The sequence below is a fragment of the Myotis davidii genome, unplaced genomic scaffold, assembly GCF_000327345.1.
Source record: "Myotis davidii unplaced genomic scaffold, ASM32734v1 scaffold1437, whole genome shotgun sequence".
Lineage (NCBI taxonomy): Eukaryota > Metazoa > Chordata > Mammalia > Chiroptera > Vespertilionidae > Myotis > Myotis davidii.
The window spans coordinates 640,449-660,003 of NW_006288601.1; the positions used below are offsets into that span (position 1 = coordinate 640,449).

General features: G+C 54.5%; 1 protein-coding gene across 1 annotated transcript in view; it reads right to left on the reverse strand.

Moving 5' to 3' along the window:
• Positions 1 to 216: 216 nt before the first annotated feature.
• The window catches only part of WWP2 (WW domain containing E3 ubiquitin protein ligase 2), a 111,879-nt gene continuing 92,540 nt past the window's right edge, over positions 217 to 19,555 (reverse strand). Inside the window, exons 11-24 of the mRNA XM_006760341.2 lie at positions 14,146 to 14,200; positions 10,503 to 10,584; positions 9,832 to 9,960; positions 9,408 to 9,483; positions 9,064 to 9,135; positions 8,765 to 8,853; positions 6,762 to 6,921; positions 5,343 to 5,476; positions 4,885 to 5,025; positions 4,194 to 4,314; positions 3,783 to 3,887; positions 2,831 to 2,927; positions 2,545 to 2,617; positions 217 to 2,026 (exon numbers count right to left, since the gene is read on the reverse strand). Of these exons, the coding sequence (XP_006760404.2) occupies positions 1,927 to 2,026; positions 2,545 to 2,617; positions 2,831 to 2,927; positions 3,783 to 3,887; positions 4,194 to 4,314; positions 4,885 to 5,025; positions 5,343 to 5,476; positions 6,762 to 6,921; positions 8,765 to 8,853; positions 9,064 to 9,135; positions 9,408 to 9,483; positions 9,832 to 9,960; positions 10,503 to 10,584; positions 14,146 to 14,200 (1,434 nt within the window). The 3' untranslated portion in view covers positions 217 to 1,926. The remainder of the gene's footprint in view (positions 2,027 to 2,544; positions 2,618 to 2,830; positions 2,928 to 3,782; positions 3,888 to 4,193; positions 4,315 to 4,884; positions 5,026 to 5,342; positions 5,477 to 6,761; positions 6,922 to 8,764; positions 8,854 to 9,063; positions 9,136 to 9,407; positions 9,484 to 9,831; positions 9,961 to 10,502; positions 10,585 to 14,145; positions 14,201 to 19,555) is intronic.

Genomic DNA, 19,555 nt, shown 5'->3' on the forward strand with positions numbered 1-19,555 from the left:
TGCCTAAAGGGCAGTGAAGAAACTGACCAAGGGCTGAAGCCAGTGACCCCTGGACCAAGACTCAGCCACCCACCAGGAGTGTGGCTGTCTTGGTTAATGACACACGTTTCTCAAAACCGGCTAGGTCATGGAACTGCTGCCCCGTCCAGACCTGGAGGGTCTGTGGGGCCCAGAGGCCTCTCATCGTGATTTTGGAGACAACACGCCAACACCACCCACAGCTGCTGACTGTTTATTGCACAAGAAACTGGCAATTCCGAGGCAAGGCGCTGGGCATTACAAAACAATCAGATGGCCAACCCAGAGCTACCAAACGATATTCTGTAGACACATGTTATATGTACACACACGGATGTACACACACATGCACATGAACACACTCTGAATACACGGGAGCCAGAGGCTTCCAAACTCCGCACGGCAGCTCGCATCCCGCCTGGACGTGGCGAGTCGCTGCGGGAAGCACAGCAAGTGACTCCAGGAGCCATTCAAACCAGTACAGCCAGCACAGCAGACACGGCTGTCCCTGCGGGGCCAGGGGAAGGGACACAGATCTGGGGAGACGGAACTATCCTCTGAAGGCCCTGGCCGGTCGGGGGACCTGCCTGGGGTCCCAGGAAGCTAGAGCTAGTCTGCAGCTGGTGCACGGCGCTAGAACCCAGGGGCTGGATCGGGAAGTTCACGACCATCACGGCTCCAGCATCCCGGAGGAGCGTGTCCTTGAAGGTATCAATACCCAGAATGCCCAGGACGGAGCCCAGCGGGGCTCCAGAAATGAAGTCAGAGTGTGCAGCAGCTCCGGCCCTTCAGCCGCTTCCAAGAGCACCGTCTCCTGTGTGCAGACAAAGCCTCACTTCGAGGCTCTTGGCTGGCGGGGATGCCCTTCATTCTCAACAGGGGACGAAGCAACCCACCTGGAGGCCCACAGCCTGGGTGACTACATCTGGCAAAGGGCGTTTTTCGCTACCAAAGGCGGCGAGGTTGGTGGCACTCGGGGCACCACCCCTTCCCTCGCTGCCAAGGCTCGGGGAGAGGCCGCTGGGAGGTCGAGCTGCCTGAGCTCGCAGAACTGCTAAGCTGGTTCCTAGGAGGAGCAGCTGTCTGGGAAATCCTTGGACCCACGGTGCTGGGTCCCTCAAGGTCCCAGCAACACTTGGTGCACCAGCTCCCTGGCAGAGTGACAGCAGCACACCAGCCACAAACACGAAGCAACCCTACACACAAAATGCTTCAAGTTCAGGGAAAGGGAAAGAAAGTCCGAGTTTGCTGTTTCCATCCCAGCGACATCCACGCGGCTGGCTGGGAGGAGGGAACTGGCCAGCCCTGAGTGGAGACGGGCCTGCCTTGCTGCTCGGCCTCCACGGCTAAGCCTGCGGGGAAGGAAGCAAGGCAACCTCCATCCAGAGCTCTGGGGAATTGTGGGAAGAGCTCCTCACTCTCAGACCTTCGTTTTGTACACATCATTAGAAAAGTTCTATTTCAACCAGAACCTCTTTTACTGGCAAAGACCCTGACAGTGACCCCGAGGGGCCAGTCTCCTTCTCACCTAACTAGCCCGTGAAGACCTCAGCTTGTGCTGCAGCCCTTCGGCACGGGCACCCCGGCTTGCACACTCACGCACACCTAGGGCTGGCCGAAGGGGAGAAGGAGGCTCAGTGAGCTTCGCAGAGGGTCAGCCCTCCAGGCGGCAACAGGTGTTGGGCTAAGGTGACTAAGGGGCTTTATTCCAGACTGCCACCAGCGGGAAGGAGGGAGGGGTGGGCAAGCCTCTTGAGGTCAGGCTCTGCTGCCACCAGCCCGATGACAGTGTGGTCCCGCGCAGGGCCACCATCTGCGGGGCCTCCCGGGGCTGCGGCCGGCAGCCTCTCGGGCAGGGAGGACTCATGACTACATGTGTGCAGGGCGCAGGGGAGGGGGCAGCCTCAGTTACTCCTGTCCGAAGCCCTCCGTCTCCTCAATGGCGTACAGCAGCTTCTCCTTCAGTTGTTCATAGCTCTTGTATGGTGGGAGATCCAGACGGTTGAAACTGTTGAGAGAGGGGTGGAGACGGTCAGCACGGGAAGCTCAGGGCTGCTGGCCGAGGAGGGTCAAGAGCGTTGAGGCGACTGTGGCTCGACCACCACCCCCACCAGCTGGTGAGACGCGGAAACAGGGATGTCAAGGACCCTGCTCTTGGGGCCTTAATGCTTCAGGTTCTTGGACCACAGAGGGGTTAGGAGAGAGACCAGGCAGCTGAGGAAATGGGGAGTAGGCAAGAGGGCACTTGGGGCAGCAGCTCTTTGCCTGCTGGAATATAAGTGCTTCAATATCTAACACCCAATATGACTGCCAGGGGGTATGTCTGCTGCCACAACTCCTGAAAGATCAGAGGCCCAGACAAAGGCGGCTGGCACATCACAGCCCCTCCCTCCAACCCGACAGCCACAGACACGCAAAAGTTGCTGGACTCAAGGCTCCAAAGTTGCCCTGTCTACTGGGCTGCCCTCAGGGGCGCATCGGGTCTGTGAGGTTCCAGCCACATCCCAGTAGAACCAGCAGGCTCACCAGGTGTGGCTTCGGGGCAGCCAGGTTTCCTTGCCAACCTTGTCGATGCAAAACTTCTGTGGTCCGTTGCTACCTGTTATCCAAAGAAACACATCTTCTATAACAGGGCCGTCCCTTCCTAAGACAGGACCCTCTGGCTCCGCCCACAGATGCCTTAGTCTGGGAGGCGGAGGCCACAGCTCTTGCCCCTCCCATGGACTTGCTTCCAGAAAGTCACTAGGTCCCACCCCCCCTGAGCCATCCTCACCCCCACCCAAGGGTGCCAGCGGGGCAAGGGGAGACGCACCAATGAGTTCGGCAAATCCCCCGACAGGCAGGCGGCAGGTCCCCGTAACAAACTGCAGCAGCCGGATACTCTTCTCGTTGTCCATCTCCTTCACCACCTGCAACTCCGAAAGTCGAAGCAGTCAGGTGACTCCCGTGGCCCAGCTCTTCACCCGACTCTGTAACTCTCCTCTTTAAGGCCGAGCTCACAAAGCCCGGACGGCCAGGGGTGACAGCCACCCACCTGGGAAACCCCTAAGCTGCTCCCTCTAAGAGGCTGTCTTTATAGAACATCCCCGTCAGTCCATGGGGCATGGCTGTCTCAGAACACCTTGGTCTTCTCTTCTCCAAGTTCTACTTTTTAAGATATACAAAAAATGGGAGTGACTGCTTAAAAATGGGTACAGGTTGGTGTTTTGGGGGGAGGTAGGGGTGGAGGGAAGGGGGATGAACTGTTCTGGAATTAGCTAATCATGATGGTTGCACAAAAGCCACTGCCCTATACACTTTAAAATGCTTAACATGGTAAGTTTTACAGTATGTCGAATTTCACCTCAACCAAAACATTTCTATATAGTTGTTCTCTTTCTGGGTATTTGCTATACTTCAGAATGACACCACCACCCACACACAGCTCCTTACATACAGGAGTTTCTCTGAATGCTTTCCCATCCCGCGTGGCTGGAAGGAAACCACGTGACCTATGGGAGCGTTCCCCTGCCTGCGGGCCCCCGTACCACACACTGGCGTTTAGAGCTACCCCAGCTGACCACCGACACTCCTGTCCAATGCACTGGCCGCCACCCAGCTCCATCTGTCCTGAGACTGGGTTTCTCATCTCCTTTTGCAAGTTGCTGGGGGAGATGAGGAGAGTGCCAAAGGTCGGGGAGGTGATAACACAGCAGAGTCCTTGGGCTTGAGGTCTAGTCGGGTCTCGTGTCCCTTGGGGGCTGCGATGACCAGGCAGGACCCACCTGCCAGAACCACTGGATCTGCTTGCTGTTCTTGGTGTAGTGCCGGTAGATGGTGTTCTTCTGCCAGTCGTTCATGTCTATCTCCTGCATGCCGCACAGCATCAGCTGCGAGGGAAAGGGCGTCAGCCGCGCCGGCCCTCCCGCCGCAGGTGGAACCGCCCCAGGCACTGCCAACTACTTCTGCTGGCAGTTCTAACCATAGGGACAGCACAAATCTTGCACATGGACCCCCTCACACCAGGGCCCAGGGGAGGGTGGGTGTGAGGACCCAAATCAAAGTTATTTGCTTGTTGCTACAGTCCTGGGCAGTATGGGTTCTATGGGGCATTTCTGTGGGTACACAGTGAGGCTATCCAAGGGCAGGATCGCCCCAGAGGCAGGGGCTCAGGTCCCAACAACCGTAGTTCTCACCTCCAGCTCTTTCTCATCAAAGTAGCGCAGCCACTCCAAGGGGGCCACCTCGTTGAAGCCGTCTAGGAAGGCTTTGGTCTGCTCCTCCACGCCCCGGGTGAAACGCCAGTCGGTCAGTAGCCTGAAACAAAGACAGCCTGTTGGTGGAGCCCGAGAGGAATCAGCTGAGATTCAACTTCCCACTTCTGGGCTGCGAGCCCCGGCTGCTGCCGCCCCAGAGCAGAACCTCTTAACCCTCACAGCAGCCGGAGAGACTGAGTCTGAAATCACCACCAGCACCTCCTCCTCCTGCCGCCGCCTGAGCCTCAGACGTATGGATGTTAACAGACTAGACCGAGACCTGGAGAACACGCACAGGTGAACGCATGCACACACGCACGTGAGATGGTGGGTCTGAGCACACAGGACCAGAAAGAAGATAAAGATGTCTGCGTTTCAGGACTCGTCGAAAAGAGTCAGCCCTGCAGCCCTAAGTCCACCATGTGGGAAACCAGAGAGCAAGAAGGAGCTGCCACAGGGCTCTGGGCTCTGGCTCCCCCAGCTCTGGTGAGCATGTGACCATCCACGGGCCGCCACCTGAAGGCCATGCAAAATGGGAGTTCCTGTGACCCCTGGAGACCTAGGGCCATGCGCGGGGCGGTGTGCCTCTGCTCCCGCACCCCCACTCCGTCCCCCAGCACTCGAGACTCACATGATGTACTCCTCCTTGTTCTCCTCCGTCACTCGGATGCTCTCGCCACCTTCCTTCAGCTCGTGGGTCGTCACCTTGCCCAAAATCTCCATGTCCTGGATGAAGTACAGCTCGAGGCCACACTCCTCTAGGTTGTTCTCTCTGGGGGCACGAGAGCACAAGAGGGAAGACGTCTCTCTCAGAAGGGTCTTCCCTCGATCCCGCACTCCCACTCACTTTAGTGCCCCTGGGACACGAGGACGTGTCCCAGGACCGGGGACAGCAGCACGGGCCTCTGCCTGATGCAGGGAGAGAATTCCGGAGCTGCCTCATGGGCACCTAGAAGCTGAGCATCTCCACCAACACCCAGACAGCCTGGGTGAGGCCCAGAGGCCACTATGGCAGAGAAAATAAAGGCTGTGGGTACCTACTCCCAACCAGAGTTCCCTCTCCCCCCAACACAAGGCGAGCGAGCTCACTTGATCCAGATGATGGAGTTGTAGAATTCGGGGTCAATGGACTCCAGGTCCTTCAGGGTCGGTCTCTTGTTGAGCATCCGCTTGTAGAAAGGGAGGGTGAAGCCCGTGTCAATGAACTTTCCGTGGTACAGAGCCTGGGGAGGGAGGACGCACAGCGGAGGTTTGCGTTCCTGCAGGCAGGCTCCAGGGTGCCCTGTATCAGAGCCTGGGCACCGTCCCTGCCCTCTGCCCAGAGAGCACCACGCATCCAGCTACCCAGGCCCCAAGGGAGGGTCTGGGAAATAGGAAGCACTCTGTCTTGTGTCCTGACGGGGACCTGGGGACAGGCTCTTCTCTGACCTGCAGACCACAGGGACGGAGCAGAGCCGCCTGCTCAGGAACCCACCTCGGGCCCACTGCCTGCCCGGCACACCTGCCTGCCGGCTCCCGGCTCTAGCAAAGATGCGCCCACACTCTCAGAGAAGACTCGCTCAGCACAGCTCCCGGTGGCAGCCCTGACTCGCCGACGCTCAGAGCTGGGCAGCACCAGCAGCCAAAAATAATGCAGACGCCGCTGACGGCGAGAGCTGGCGGGCCAGTGGTGAGTAATAGTCTAGGGTTTTACTGGCCTGGCGGCTGCTGGGCCAAACAGATCCCTGGACCTGGGAAAAATATGCCCACTTCCTGAGCCCAACACCTTGGCCAAAAACTTCCAGACCAGAGGAAGGGACATATTTAGTCACCGGCTCTTGGGCCCTCCCGAGAGGGGAACAGGGCGAAGTAAAGGAAAGTTAGCAGTGAAACAGCAACTACCAAATATGGCAGTGGGGCTCCCATGGGTTCCCCTCCTCAGTCCTGCTTCTCCACCCTCAGGAGACATTCAACCAGATGCACGTGACATGACCCCCTTCCCTGTTCACGGTATGTTCCTATTTCTAGGTAAGTACAGATAAAGCGTGCCACCCCCTTCCCTACCCTGCCAGCTCCTGCCAGATGCCTCCTCCATCGGGCACCACCCAGTCTACTAGGGTCTGTTCTAACCCAGTGCAGATTCCATATCCCCTGACACAGGCCAGTGTCTCAGCAGGACAGTCCCCAATGCTCCCACCCTGGGCTGGTGGCCGGTGCTGGCACCCCCAGAGGTGGGCAGCAGGTGGGCAGTTATGTGTGCTCAGCCCATCACCCCAACACCCTCAGAAGAGCACTTGTGAAGCCCGTGACGACCCAGGGCCCTGGCTTTCGCTCGACAAATCCTCCACTGGTCACCATGGAGAAACCCTCTCGACGCCTGGGGTGGGCACTGAGAGAAGTCCGAACTCTCTCTGGCTTTTTGCACATTCAGTTAGTTCCGTGAGGATGACAGTGGGGCTGCTAGTGGTGTGTAGGGTCTGGCTCCTTGGCTGCCCACCCCCCCGGAGGTCTTGTGGCAATGAACCTTACCATGGCAATGAACCTGCCGATGAAGCGGAAGTAGGTGAGGTGGTCGGGGTTGATGGAGGAGGCGGGGTTGATCTGCAGGCAGTAATTGTTCTTCCCGGCGTATTCAAATAAGCAATACATGGGGTTGAGCACCTCATGGGACAGGAGGAAAAACCACTCTCTGTGAGAGAGAGAGAGAGAGAAACAGGACTAGCGGACCCTCCCCTGCACGCGGGCTGGCGGCGCACCGCTCCTCTGCCGTCCTCCTCGGCTGCTCTGGAGACACGGGTCCTGGGCAGGCGAGCCAGCACCTGGCTAACCTGAAGTAACAGCAGGTCAGTGGACAGGGTGGGGTCAGACCCAGGGCGAGCGAGGACGACAGCCACGCTTGAGGGTGATGCTCAGGAAAACGTGAGTGTGTCGGCTCCGGGTGGGCATCCAGGACTTTACATCTTAATGGCAATGGGACCCTGGCACCCCAGGGCCACCATGCACAGCTGTGCAGGCTGTGCACTACACAAGAGTACTATGGCAAAATATCATAGACTTGCACATTTATTGCAACGACTTTCCTGCAGCCAAGCTGTTTCTTTCTGTTAAAGCCAGAATATCGCCACCATTTTCCAACATGGAAGTGTCTTGAAAAAAGGCATCTTTTTCTAAATCTTGTAGTGATGCTGTATGAATAGCAGCCACCCCGCTTCCTCCCGACCTGAGCAGGTGGCGTAACATGAACACATGCTAATGCATTCCCACCTCCTGATGCGTGAACTGTGACCCATGCTGCCTGCAGATTATAAGCCTCACTCCCACTGCAGGTCTCTTGCTTTCCTTGCACTCTGCCCGCCCCTCCCCCAGGCCCCATTACCAGACCTTGCTTGTCCTTCTACGCGTTCATCTGAACCAACACCCATGCCTTAGCATCTCTTTGCACTCTAGGTACAAGCCTCAAACCAGAATTCAGAGTCCTTTGGGCTTCAGCTAAACCCACAGGGGGACAACCCAACGAGGCCAGTCCCTGGCTGGGCAGTTTGTGGCCAGGCAGACGAGGAGTCCTTCGATGCAGAGGGTGCCCCGGTATCCTGTCCGTGGTTCTACCCTGTGGTAGAACAGCATGACGTAACCTACCATAGGGTAAAACCACTGGCAGGACACAGAGAGACGGACACACACAGGGCGGGAGCCACACCAGAAGCCCACCAAGCAGAGCCTGGAGAGGAGGTCACCACGGTCACCACGGGAAAGACAGTCATCGATCCACGGGGGCCAACACAGAGGGCAAAGCCACCAACGAACAGAGGACCAGCAGCAAGTTAACCCAACACCAAGCGAGATGTCCCCACTCCGAGATAGGTGAGTGAGCCGAGCAGGCACCACAGGCTAAGATACTCCTTCTCTCTGCCGGGGCCCTTCAGCCCCATCGTCCAAAGCAACGTTTTGCTAGAGAGTCTGCTAACTTTTGTAGGTGGGCTATGGTGAGGGCGAAACAATGCTTTGGGCTCTTTTGGGGGTTGTGTCGGCCGTTTGAACTATACTGACCCTGTGTGAGTGACATGCAGCTGAATGCTGGTCAAGGCCCTTTGGATTGTGACACAGCTTATCCATGCCGGGTATGTACCAAGATGCCCCCACTTAACCTGCCCCAGCGGCCTTAAAAGTAGGAGAAGTCCAGGGGTGATTTTAATGGACGACCACATGGCACCGATATTTAGCTGCTGCCCACCGGTGCAGCAGATGGTGTTCAAGCACAGCAATAATGACACATTGGTTGGTAAAGGAGCCATTGCCCTGAGCCCTCCCTCTGGGGCCTCCATGACCCAGTAACTAAAGGTTAGTGCCCAGCCCAGCAGGGAACCCTGGGACCCAGTTCCAGCATTCGAACTGGCCATAACCGTGCCCACTCCTGAAGAAGTGTAAGGGCACTGGCCACCAATCTGAGCAAGGAGGAGGCAGCTTTCCGGCCACAGGCCCAGTACCCTGGGGAAGTGGGGTGCAGCGCAGCCTTCCCGGGGCACCGCGCTCACCTGGCAATGCCCCCGTAGTCCAGGCCCTCCTCGCCACGCATGATGATGTAGAGCCGGCGGCGCAGGTCGTAGGGTTTCATGTTCATGATCTGGGGAGACACAGCATCATGGCCACCCTGCCACTCTCCCTTCAAGGCAACTGGGGGCAGTGGGCAGGGGACAGACACCACTCACCGAGGCCCAGGCCTTGGAAACTCTACTGTGTGGGTTTAATAGGCCACATGATAGAAGACGGGGTGCTGGGAGGGGGCCTTTCACCTGCCTCTGGACTTAGACAGATACCACAATTATTTTCTAACCTGTTGGAAAGAATCCTCAAAAAGTGTCTGCCTGGAAACGCTGATCTTCACGTGGCTGGGGAGGGCATTTGACTGGAAGGAGAAAAGACAAACCTTGAATCAGGCCTCAGGAGGTAATTATTCAGTCTGGCCTCCTGTCTGTATGAGGAGGTTTCCCTGTCTCCCTGGGCCGGGAGAGGAGAGCCTGGTCCCTAGGAATGGGAGCTGGCTTCCTGGAGACAATGTCAAACAACGGCTCGGTCGGGGCCTGCCCCCAGCTGACCAGGCTGCTGCTGGGCTCGGAAATCGAGCTGAAACAAGTCCACCACCCACCCTGCAGGGGACGGCCCAGCACCAGAACTCACATGGCAGAGGAAACGGAACTGGTGATACTTCCACCGGAAACTTCGGTCATAGGCACCAGGGGAACCTTGCTTCGCCCTGGGAAGAGCAAAGAAGTTCTGGAACCTGTGATTTCTCAAAAATTAGCAATGTATCTATTAGCCCTAAGGACAGCTGGTGCTATTTTAAAGACAAGTAAGTTAAGGCATAAAAGAGAGGACGTGGCTGCCTTTAAAATCTTTGGCAGATTTGAGAAGTAAAACAAACAAAAAAACTAGAAATAACGACAGATTTTTGCTTTGAGAGAGGAAACCACTGATGTTACTCTGAATAACTGGGGTGGCCCCCTCCTTCCCCAGCCCTGCTGATGTGACATGGAAATTGGTCACTAGAGGGCAGTAAGAGCAGCTGACATGGATACTGCTGTCGCCTGTGGCAAGTCCTTACCCTGACTCAAACCCTGGGCGAGGATCCTTAAAGGTGGTGGTACGGGTATTGTGGTCCACGAAGTAGCGCACCCCCTCGTTGGTGTACTTCATCTCCCACCCTGGGGGCAGAGCTGGCTCCTGGATCATCCTGCCAACATGGGAAGAGGAAGAGGGGGGTTAGGGCTGGCCTCACCTTCTGGGCCTCAATGCTTAGGAGGCTGGGGTCCCCAAAGTACTCCTTTCTCTCTGCTTTCACCCAGGTTCTGCAAAGCGTTTTCCTTGAGGAACTGTACCTGGTACCACTCAAGTCATGAGGGCAGTTGTGCAGAACAGAGAGGTCGTTTACTGTCTCAAGGCCCAAGAACCAGCCCTCAGTGGCCATGGCCACAGCCTGAGTGGCCACCAGCAATCTTGAGGCACCAACTGCCCCAGTCCCAGACCAGCTTGGGTGGAGGGAGCACAGGGTGAAGTCATGTTATCAGCAGCGTGCACAGTCAACACAGCTACCAGGAAAGTCAATTTAAGGAGCCCCTTTAGGCTCTCATTCGGCTGACACTGTATCACAAGGGTCTCCAGGCACTTGTGTGTGGCTGAAGGTCCCAGAACACTGGCCATAGAGGACAAATGCAGTCCCAGGCCATCAGCCAGTACTAGAGCTGCACAGGGCCCCCTCCCAGCCCAAGCCCTTACCCCTGGGTCCGAGGGTCCTCCCACTGGGTGGTGCGCGTGTTATGGTTCACGTAATACACCCGTCCGTTGTCCTGTCTCTTCTCTGCCAGGGAGAAGAAAGAAAGGAGGACAGTCAGACTGGGACATCTTGAGCCCTGTTCTCTCCCCTTCTGGGTGCCCCTTTCCAGGTGATGGGGTCTGACTTGCCGCCGCTATTCCTGCCCTGTTAGAGAAGTTTATCCAATAAAAGCCCAGCTCACACACATCTGTCACTGGCAAAAAGGACAAAGAGAATCTTTCCCTGGTGGGGAGTGGTGGAGGGACAGTCACATTTCCAGCTCAGGATCAAGCACTGTCTTCGGTTGGTTGGTTGGTTGGTTGGTTGGAGGGCGCGGGGGGGGCAATGTGGCAACACGGAGGGGGAGCAGCCCAGCTGAAACCAGAGGCCTAATTGCATCCAGCTGTGTGCAAAGTGGAGGCCCTCACCGATGCCCCCCCGCCCCCAAGTCCCTGACAGCTGGTCTCTGGTCCTGCCACCGCTCTGCCCACCAGATGCAGGGACCCAGGCGCCTGTGGCGGTTGCATTTCCCTCACACCTCTCTGATCAGCACTCCACCTTTCCTCCCTTCGTCTTTTTTTCTCCTCAGAGGCAAAGTTTTGTTCTAAAACTCTCACGTCCCAGCAAAACCTCTATGTTGCATATGTGCAAATAAATGTAGGGGCTGCGGCACTTACAACGCCCATCTAGCGCTCACACCTAAGGGCATGCGTCCAGCATTTGGGAGAGCTCAGACATTCTCTCTCTCTCCTCTGGACAATCCTTACTCTGTTGCTCTTTGCCTGTGCATGGAGGATGGCTCTGGGTTCCTCTAGGGAGGGAATCTGGGCTTCAGGAGCAGACCTGAGTCTAGTGGGGATTCCGGGTCCTGGAAAAGGTTAAAAGGGACACCCTAACAGCTCTGAGTGGCTGGAAGGCAAAACTCAGGGCAAGGCTCTGAACCCAAGACAGGTCACCTTCCCCAGGAAGTTTCTGAGGCTTCAAATCTGTTTCTATCTTGAGAGCAAATGATGCTAATGGCCCTCTCTCACTTATGATGACAGGGAAAAATTAAAAAAATAAACACAATCAGTTCCAGAACCTAACAGGGAAACTAAAATCGAAAAGAAGCAGAACTGGGGGGGCCGCATCCTCTCCCCTCAAGTGTCAGGCTGCAACATTCCCATTACTAACCCAAGATTTTGGTCTCTGTCTATCTTACCTGGTATCCATTCATCTATAAAACACACACACACACACACACAAGGAGTCAAGAGAAGGTGCCCAGAATTGCTACAGAGCTCCCCCCACCTCAAAAGCGCTGTGGGGCTGTCCCACTGAACACAGGCTTCCCGAGAGGGACCTGCGGGAGGGAGGGGCTCCCAGACAGAGGCTTCTGCTCTCAACTGGACCCTCCACATCTGCTCTGCCGGGGCCTCAGTCAGCGCGCACCACCAGGCTGCGGGATCTGCCCACAGGTCTGAGGCCTGTGCCCTTGTCTCTGGCACTGCTCCCTGCATGGGGGGCCTCGTGTGGTGCCTTGGAACTGCTTTGCTGCATACAATTTCATACTTTGGGGCTGGGAGAGTCCCGAGAGCATCTAGCTCAGCCTCATTCAGGGAGAAATGGACTCGGGAACATTTGGGCTCGTGCCCAGGGATCAGGGCAGCTGAGGAGAGGTGGACCTAACGCTGAGATGCCCCGACCCCTGAGCCGACGCTCAGGAAGGACCACGGGGTCTGTCATGGAGGAGCAGGAAGGGACGCAGGACTGAGAGCAGAAGGACACAGCAGACCTGGCAGCAGGCTCGTGCTAAAGGCAATTCTCGTTTAGTTTTGCTGCTCTTTCTGTTCAATCTCCGCTCTCCCTGGGGCGATGCCTGCACCAGCCCTGGAGAAGCCAACACAAAGCCCAAAGGATTTGATTAGGAAGACCCCTGGCCCTCCGCCAGATGTTCTTTTTTCTCAGTCACATACCCTTTAGTTTTGTCGGGTTTTCCTCATCATTTGTAAGCAGCACCAACTCCAAGCATGGCTCCAAGTCCCATCTCAAATATGTCACACGTGGCTTCTGGGAACTGTTTACAAGCCCTTACAGCCACCCTTACTTGGTGACCATCATTTAGCAAAACTGGTACAGAAATAAATTGCTTGACTCTATGGAGAAAAGTGCGACTCTGAGCCCCCAGCTCCGGGTCACAGGGTCTACGGGCTGCCAAACAGCATTACCGATTCTTGTTGAATCTGTTGAGTTGTCCCCTATCTAGACAGGGGTCCTGTGCGGGACTCCCTCGCCTTTGACTTGCTGCCAGTCTCTGAGACAGCAATGGCCTTTCATCGGCTCAGGGAGCAAGGTGGATTCTCTAGCAGAAAATCAACGATGTGGAGGCCTCCCTCACTGACATATCCCACTCGGAGGACGAGGCGGTCCCCCCAGTGCTCTGGAATGCTGTGGTAATTCACTAAGTGATACCCTGCAGGTCCCACGGGGTTGATGCAACCTCGTAAATTACTACCAGGGAGTAGTTGTGTCTGCACCAAGAGGCTCAGATGCGCATCCTGTCATTGTCAGCCTCTCCATCTTCGCTGGGGACCATGCCCCCGCCCAACTTAATACCATCTGTGAACACCACCAAACCCGCATTTACTGTCTTCTGCCGGCCTAACCAATCAATTAAACCCAGCACAGGCCAATTCCTGCTACACGGTCCTCTTTAGCTCCCAGGAACTCTTGCCTGCTGAAAAAAATCCTGACCCAGCTCAGAGAGCGACGGAAAGCACCCAGTCTCGCCGTCTCTGATGACCCCTCTTTGCATGACCACTCCATCCCAGAAAAGCCATCACGTTTGTAATTTCTCTCAAGTCATAGGTGTCCATCTAACTCGTTACTGGAAATCACACCGAAGACTTAGGTAAGAGGCAGCTGTCAATGACAGGGAGAAGCCAGCCCGATGCCGTTAGCTAGCAATAGTGTACGTCAATAGAGTCGCTGCCCAGCGCTCAGCTGGCTTCCCTGCGGCCCCTTTCACAGCTGTGTTCCCCCAAAAAGGTGGCTTCCTTTAGCTCAGGGGTCGGGGCATCCCAGCGTTAGGTCCACATCTCTTCAGCTGCCCTGACCCAGGGCACATGCCCCGAATGTTCCCAAGTCCCATTTCTCCCTAAATGAGGCTGAGCTAGATGCTCTTAGTCCTCCAACATCTCAGCTGCAAAGAAAGGTTTGGTAAGGTAGCTCCTTTCAATCACATGGCCACGGGCCTGAAATAAACGCATCTGAGAATCAGCCACGTCAAAATGTCTTAGTGACAGGATGGGTTGTTGGGTCGACACCTTGAAAGTCAGGACGGAAACCCAACAGTACCACAGCCGCCCGTGGGACTTCTTTCCTAGTGCCCCCCTCCTTCCACTACGGCGGGGGAATGCTACGGGCAGGGGGACTCCATTACTTTCCCAGCCTTCTCGCTCCATGGCCTGCAATTTCTCTGGCTGGGCATCCCCACAGAGCGTGCTGGAAAGAAGTGAACTGGGAAACTGAGGGAGGGGAGAGAGGAGGACTCAAAGGGAGAGCACAGAGCACGGAGCAGCACCCGCTAAGGGAGGATGAGGGACAGACATGGGACTCGGTACTTACCCCAGCCGGGAGGGAGGGGGCCCAGTGGGTCATGGTCAGTTGAACCACTCGAAGACTAAACACAAGAAACACAGCAGAACACAGAGGTTAAAAAAACGCCGCTGGTTAAAAATAAATTGAAAGATAAACCTAAAAACGCCAACAACGCGTTTCCACATTTGGGCTCTTTGTGGAGGAGATCGTGGGGCTTTAGGTGACGTCCGCTCCCCTCAAAAGTCTTTTTCAAAAAAGAAAAACTGAAAAAGAACCCTGCACACTGAGGACCCAGATAGGTTTTGGCGAGGGTGGAGTGAGGGGGAGGAAGAGGTGCGCAGGTGAAGGCGGGCCAGGGCCCCGGAGGCAGCGGGCTGGCCCCAGGCATGGCCGAAGGGCCCAGAGCCGGGCTGCTGGCGAGCTCAGCCGCCCAGTGCCTCTGCTCAGCTCCTGCTCTGCGCGGCCAAGGCAACTGAAATCACCACCACCTCCAACTTTCTCCAAGAACCACACACGGGAGGGAAAAAATATCGCAGGCCTTTCCAATGAAATCATTCCCACAAGCCCTGCCCACGCCCAGAGCTTCCTGGCTGGGGGCTGGGCCCTCCTCCCTGCACCTCCCTCCTGGGTGCGCTGGAAGAGGGAGCAGGGTGTGCAGCATCGGCCCAGACTGAGGGCACATTCATGCCCCAGGCCCCTCACCTCCCCCAGGAATGTTTTGCTTCCCTTCACAAAGCACCTTTATTCTCCTCCGGCCTGAACCTGAAGTTGCACAGTGTTCTGTGTGTGCCTGTCTGGGGAGGTGGGGCTGGGGGCGAGGTGGCAAGAGAGAAGGGGAGACAGGAGAAAGAAGGGGGAGCTGACTCCAGCGCTTCAGGGTCGCTGTTTACCTTAGAGCCCCCCACCCCCAGCCAAATTCTGCTGCAAGGTCCCTGGGGCGGGGCTGCCGCGGACCAAGAGTTCTCATATCCTGCGGGGAAGGGGGTGCTGTCAGAAACTCCTCATAGTTAAATAAAACAAGTATTGTTCTGCGCTTTCTTTCTTCCTCCCTCTCTCTCTCTCTTTTTCTGAAACATTTTTATTTCACTTACTAAAATTTAATCATTACATTAGGGGATCAAGTTCTCCGTGCAGACTGGGAGCTGCCTGGCTGGCCCCTTTGGAGCCACACACAGGCATGAGGATGAATGGAGCTCAGTCTCAGCTTGAGAAAACATTGGTGGGGCTCAACTGCCAACGAACCCCCTTTCACGGCCACCCTCCACCCCCAGCTGAAAGGACAGAGAAACTTTCTTTCCAAGGTGGCAGCACAAGCAACTCTTCCAAAGTGAGTTCCAACAAAGACGCTTAAGTCTGGAAACCATAGGTTCCTTGACGGGACAGAGCCCCCTTTCAGCAGCGGGCCTCCAACCCAGCAGAATGAAACTGCACCAAGGTGTGGGGAGCGGGCTGTCCTCCATGTAGGGCACGTTACCATCGGCGTGCCGTGGAGGACGTGCACCGTATCTGCCGTGGAGGACGTGCACCGTATCTCCACCACAATGCAGGTTGGTCTGATGGTTACTGAAAAAGACCTCCCAGATTCTCAGCGGTCGTTTTGCTGGGGGAAGGGTGCAGCATCTCAAGTTCCTCCACGTTTGTTTGAAACATCCATGCATTTCAGATAATGAAGCCAAATACAATGTCCTGGGGTAAGTACTGAGCTGCCGCAATGACCTTGAAGAAGCAAAGAACTACAGCAAAGGTCATTTTAAGAATTTAAAAGAAGCATTTGGTGCAAAATGTTTGCTGCTTCAGGTCTTTTCTTGGAATGGGTGGAAAATCCACAAGCAATGAGGGGCTCCAATGGGTACCAAATGGGTTTCAGTGGACTTACAGGCATTTTTTGCTTAACTGTATAAATCAACCAAATGTCTTTACTGACAGTCTCTGTGACCTGCATTGAACTACAAACAAAAAATATTTATCATCCCCCTAACTAGTCTGGCTCAGTGGATAGAGCAGGGGTCCTCAAACTTTTTAAACAGGGGGCCAGCTCACTGTCCCTCAGACCGTTGGAGGGCCGCACTATAGTTTAAAAAAAAAAACTAGTCGGCTGCTAAGCAACAGGCAGCGGCGGCAAAAACACCCGGCGGGCCGGATAAATGTTGTCGGAAGGCCGCATGTGGCCCGCAGGCCATAGTTTGAGGACCCCTGGGATAGAGCGTCGGCCTGCGGACTGAAGGGTCCCAGGTTCGATTCTGGTCAAGGGCATGTACCTTGGTTGCGGGAACATCCCCAGTAGGGGGCGTGCAGGAGGCAGCTGACCCATTGTCTCTCTCATCGATGTTTCTATCTCTCTCCCGTCCTCTCGTAAAAAAATCAATTAAAAAATATATATAAAATATTTATCAGCTAGCAAATAACACAGCATCTAGAGTGTAGGCACATGCCTTAAGAACAGCCAATCAGGTGCTTCCACCCCAAATTTGCAGGGACCGGAAAGAAAGCATGGGGGCTGTTGGAGATGCCTCACTGCTTCAGTAGAGACCACAGCCCATTGAAGCACCGAGTGTTTAACCGCAGACAGATGAGCGATGTCCTAGGCAGATCATCGCTTTGCCCTGCCTACCCCTGGTTTTCTGCCAGAGTTTGGTTCTTCATCGTTCTGTGAATTCCCACTTGATAATTTTTTTTTGCTTAAGCTTAACCAAGCAGGTTTCTATTATTCATCAAAATGAACACTGACTAGCATACAAAACACAAGGAGGAGAATAAAAAGAAATTATCAGCCCTTTTCTTAATCCTTGACTTTTTAATGTCACAAACTTCATACAATGGTGGCTCTCTTTTGTTAAAGTGGTTTTTTAAAAATGTCTTCAGCATCCTCCTACTCTCACCTCCAACGCCTGTCAGAAGAGAGAAGAGGAAGCAGGAGGGAGGGAGAGAGAGAGACCAGAAACTGATAAACAGGAACACGTGAAATGGAGGCCCTGGGAGCCGACCACCTGCCCTTCTCTTCCACCACACTTCCCAGAATGCACGATCGCAGGTGGGTGGCTCACAGCAGAAGAGCACAGAGAAAGGGGCCGGGAGGGATTATAGCCAGAAGAGAGATCGTAGGACTCGAAGAGACAAGACAGTTTCCTTTACCACTAGGAACAGAAAGGAACGCTGTTGAACAATTTTCCTGGGAAGCGTCCGCTGGTTGGGAAAGCCGAGGGACAGGCCATGAGCCAGACGGCTCATGTGAGTTCAAGTCTCTCAGGGAATAAGCACCAAGTTCCGGTAATATTTTAAGATACAAACTCAGAAATAAAGAATGTCTAGCAAATAAAACCAAGGGCAAGAAAGGCTCTGAGAAGGCCATAAAGGTTACAGTGTGGAAGGCAGGCTCCTTTTTTTGTAAAGGTTACACCCAGCGGGTGCAGAACAAAACCCAGATGCTTGAGTACGCAAGCCACGGGGCCCTCTGCACAGTGAGAACCAGGTTGTCTGTTTCTGGGCATTGCTCATATTAGGAGCCACAGAATGATTTGCTTCTGTCCTGCCGACACTAGATTATTAGGAGAGAACCAAAGCGGGAACAAAGGAAGAGGTGTGGCAGGAATGGTAGTAGATGTGAGACGGGTCCTGTCACAATACACAATGCGCACGATCGGGCTGGGCATCCTCAGTGGACTGCAGTGGGAACCCAAAACAGGGCACAGTGAAAGTGCACATTGAACACAAGTATGTGCATGATGATCATGAGCTACAAAGGCACCAGGCCGTAAGGACAGGAAAACATGTCAGAAATAAGGGAACAACAGAGACCGAAAAAGATGTGCGTTGAGGCAGAGGGCAGGAAGGAACTGCGGGAGTCTGCAATCTGGGCTTCCCTAGATTTCCATCTTGAACTGTATTTTGTGCTCTGCGGGGCAGCAAAGAACAGGTCTCACTTTCAACCCTGCAGGAGAAAGAGGAGGAGGGGAGGCCGCTGGTATAGTATCAGCTCTTAAGTCTACCACGTCAAATCCTGGGCCAAGGCCAAACCCCAAAATAACTCCATGAAAGCGACTCTTCTTACTTGTAACCAGGACATGGCACCACAGCAAACAAGAGGGGCAAATCGAACCCAAGGGGGAGGGAAATCAACAGAGAGACATTGAAAGCTGAACCAAAAAATATGGGTCTTGTTTCAGGGAGAAAAGGGAACCATCGCCGCCATCCAGAGCCCTCCTAAATCCCCAACCAAGCTGAGAAAACTGTATTTGAGTACTTAAAAAGAAGGCGAAAAAATTTTAGTGCTTAATTTTTACTTCTAAAAGACCCTCCAAGTCAAAGTCCTTCCTCTGCAGCCCCAGAATGATGCTGCTAAAATGAGAGGCAGGTAAGCGGAACAAAAGACCAAGCAGACGTGAACTCGGGGATCTTCCCTTTCACATACCAAGCATCTTGGTCAACCTACAGGACCTACTTGGTACTTGTTAGAGAAGAAAAAAGATCCCTTTAATGGATTCTTTTTTAACTTGAGAAGTTGGGTAAGCAGGAAGACAGAACCATGGGAGACTCCTAAAATGTGTCCTTGTCATGAAGTCAAAGGACCACCCACGCAAATGGCAGGGAAGGTCTTTGGGGCCCAGCTCATGAAGAACAATTTCTGAAACGCAGAGGATGACCAGATCCTATCCCGTTTTGAAACATGCCAGAACCGGATGCCAGGCATGACTGAAAGGGGTTATAGGGTGGGGGGCCTGGCATAAGGACTCAGACCGTGCTGCACCTGGTAGACCACCAGGGCATTTCAGCTGCTCTTTCTTGTGACAGGGATTACATGTTGTGGACCAGCTCACAAAGTTTCCAACCTCCAATCCACCACGTCCTATGAGGGTTCTACATAGATCCCAAGCTCCATGTTCAAGGTGCTCTGAGAAAATGCAGAGTTCCAACTTGGGAATCCTACCCCTTCCTCCCCAAAAGGCCGTGTGTCTGGGCTCCCTCCAGCCACCATGTTACTGGTGGAAGCTCTAATGGAGTGGAGACTCAGGAAGGTGGGGCTAAGAGGGTTCACAGTACGGGAAACCATAGACAGTTCATGGGACAGAGTTGGGACCACTCTGAATTCTGGAGTAGAACATTTAAATGCTATTCTGTAGGTAATGACCACAAAAGTTTTTGAGCCAGTGATAAAAAATGACAGTAATTGCCCTAACCGGTTTGGCTCAATGGATAGAGCGTCGGCCTGTGGACTCAAGGGTCCCAGGTTTGATTCCGGTCAAGGGCATGTACCTTGGTTGCGGGCACATCCCCAGTAGGGAGTGTGCAAGAGGCAGCTGATAGATATTTCTCTCTCACTGATGTTTCTAACTCTATCCTTCTCCCTTCCTCTCTGTAAAAAATCAATAAAATATATATTTTTAAAAAATGACAGTAATAAATGTAGAGCAACACTCTCCCCCCTTCCTTAAACCCTCTA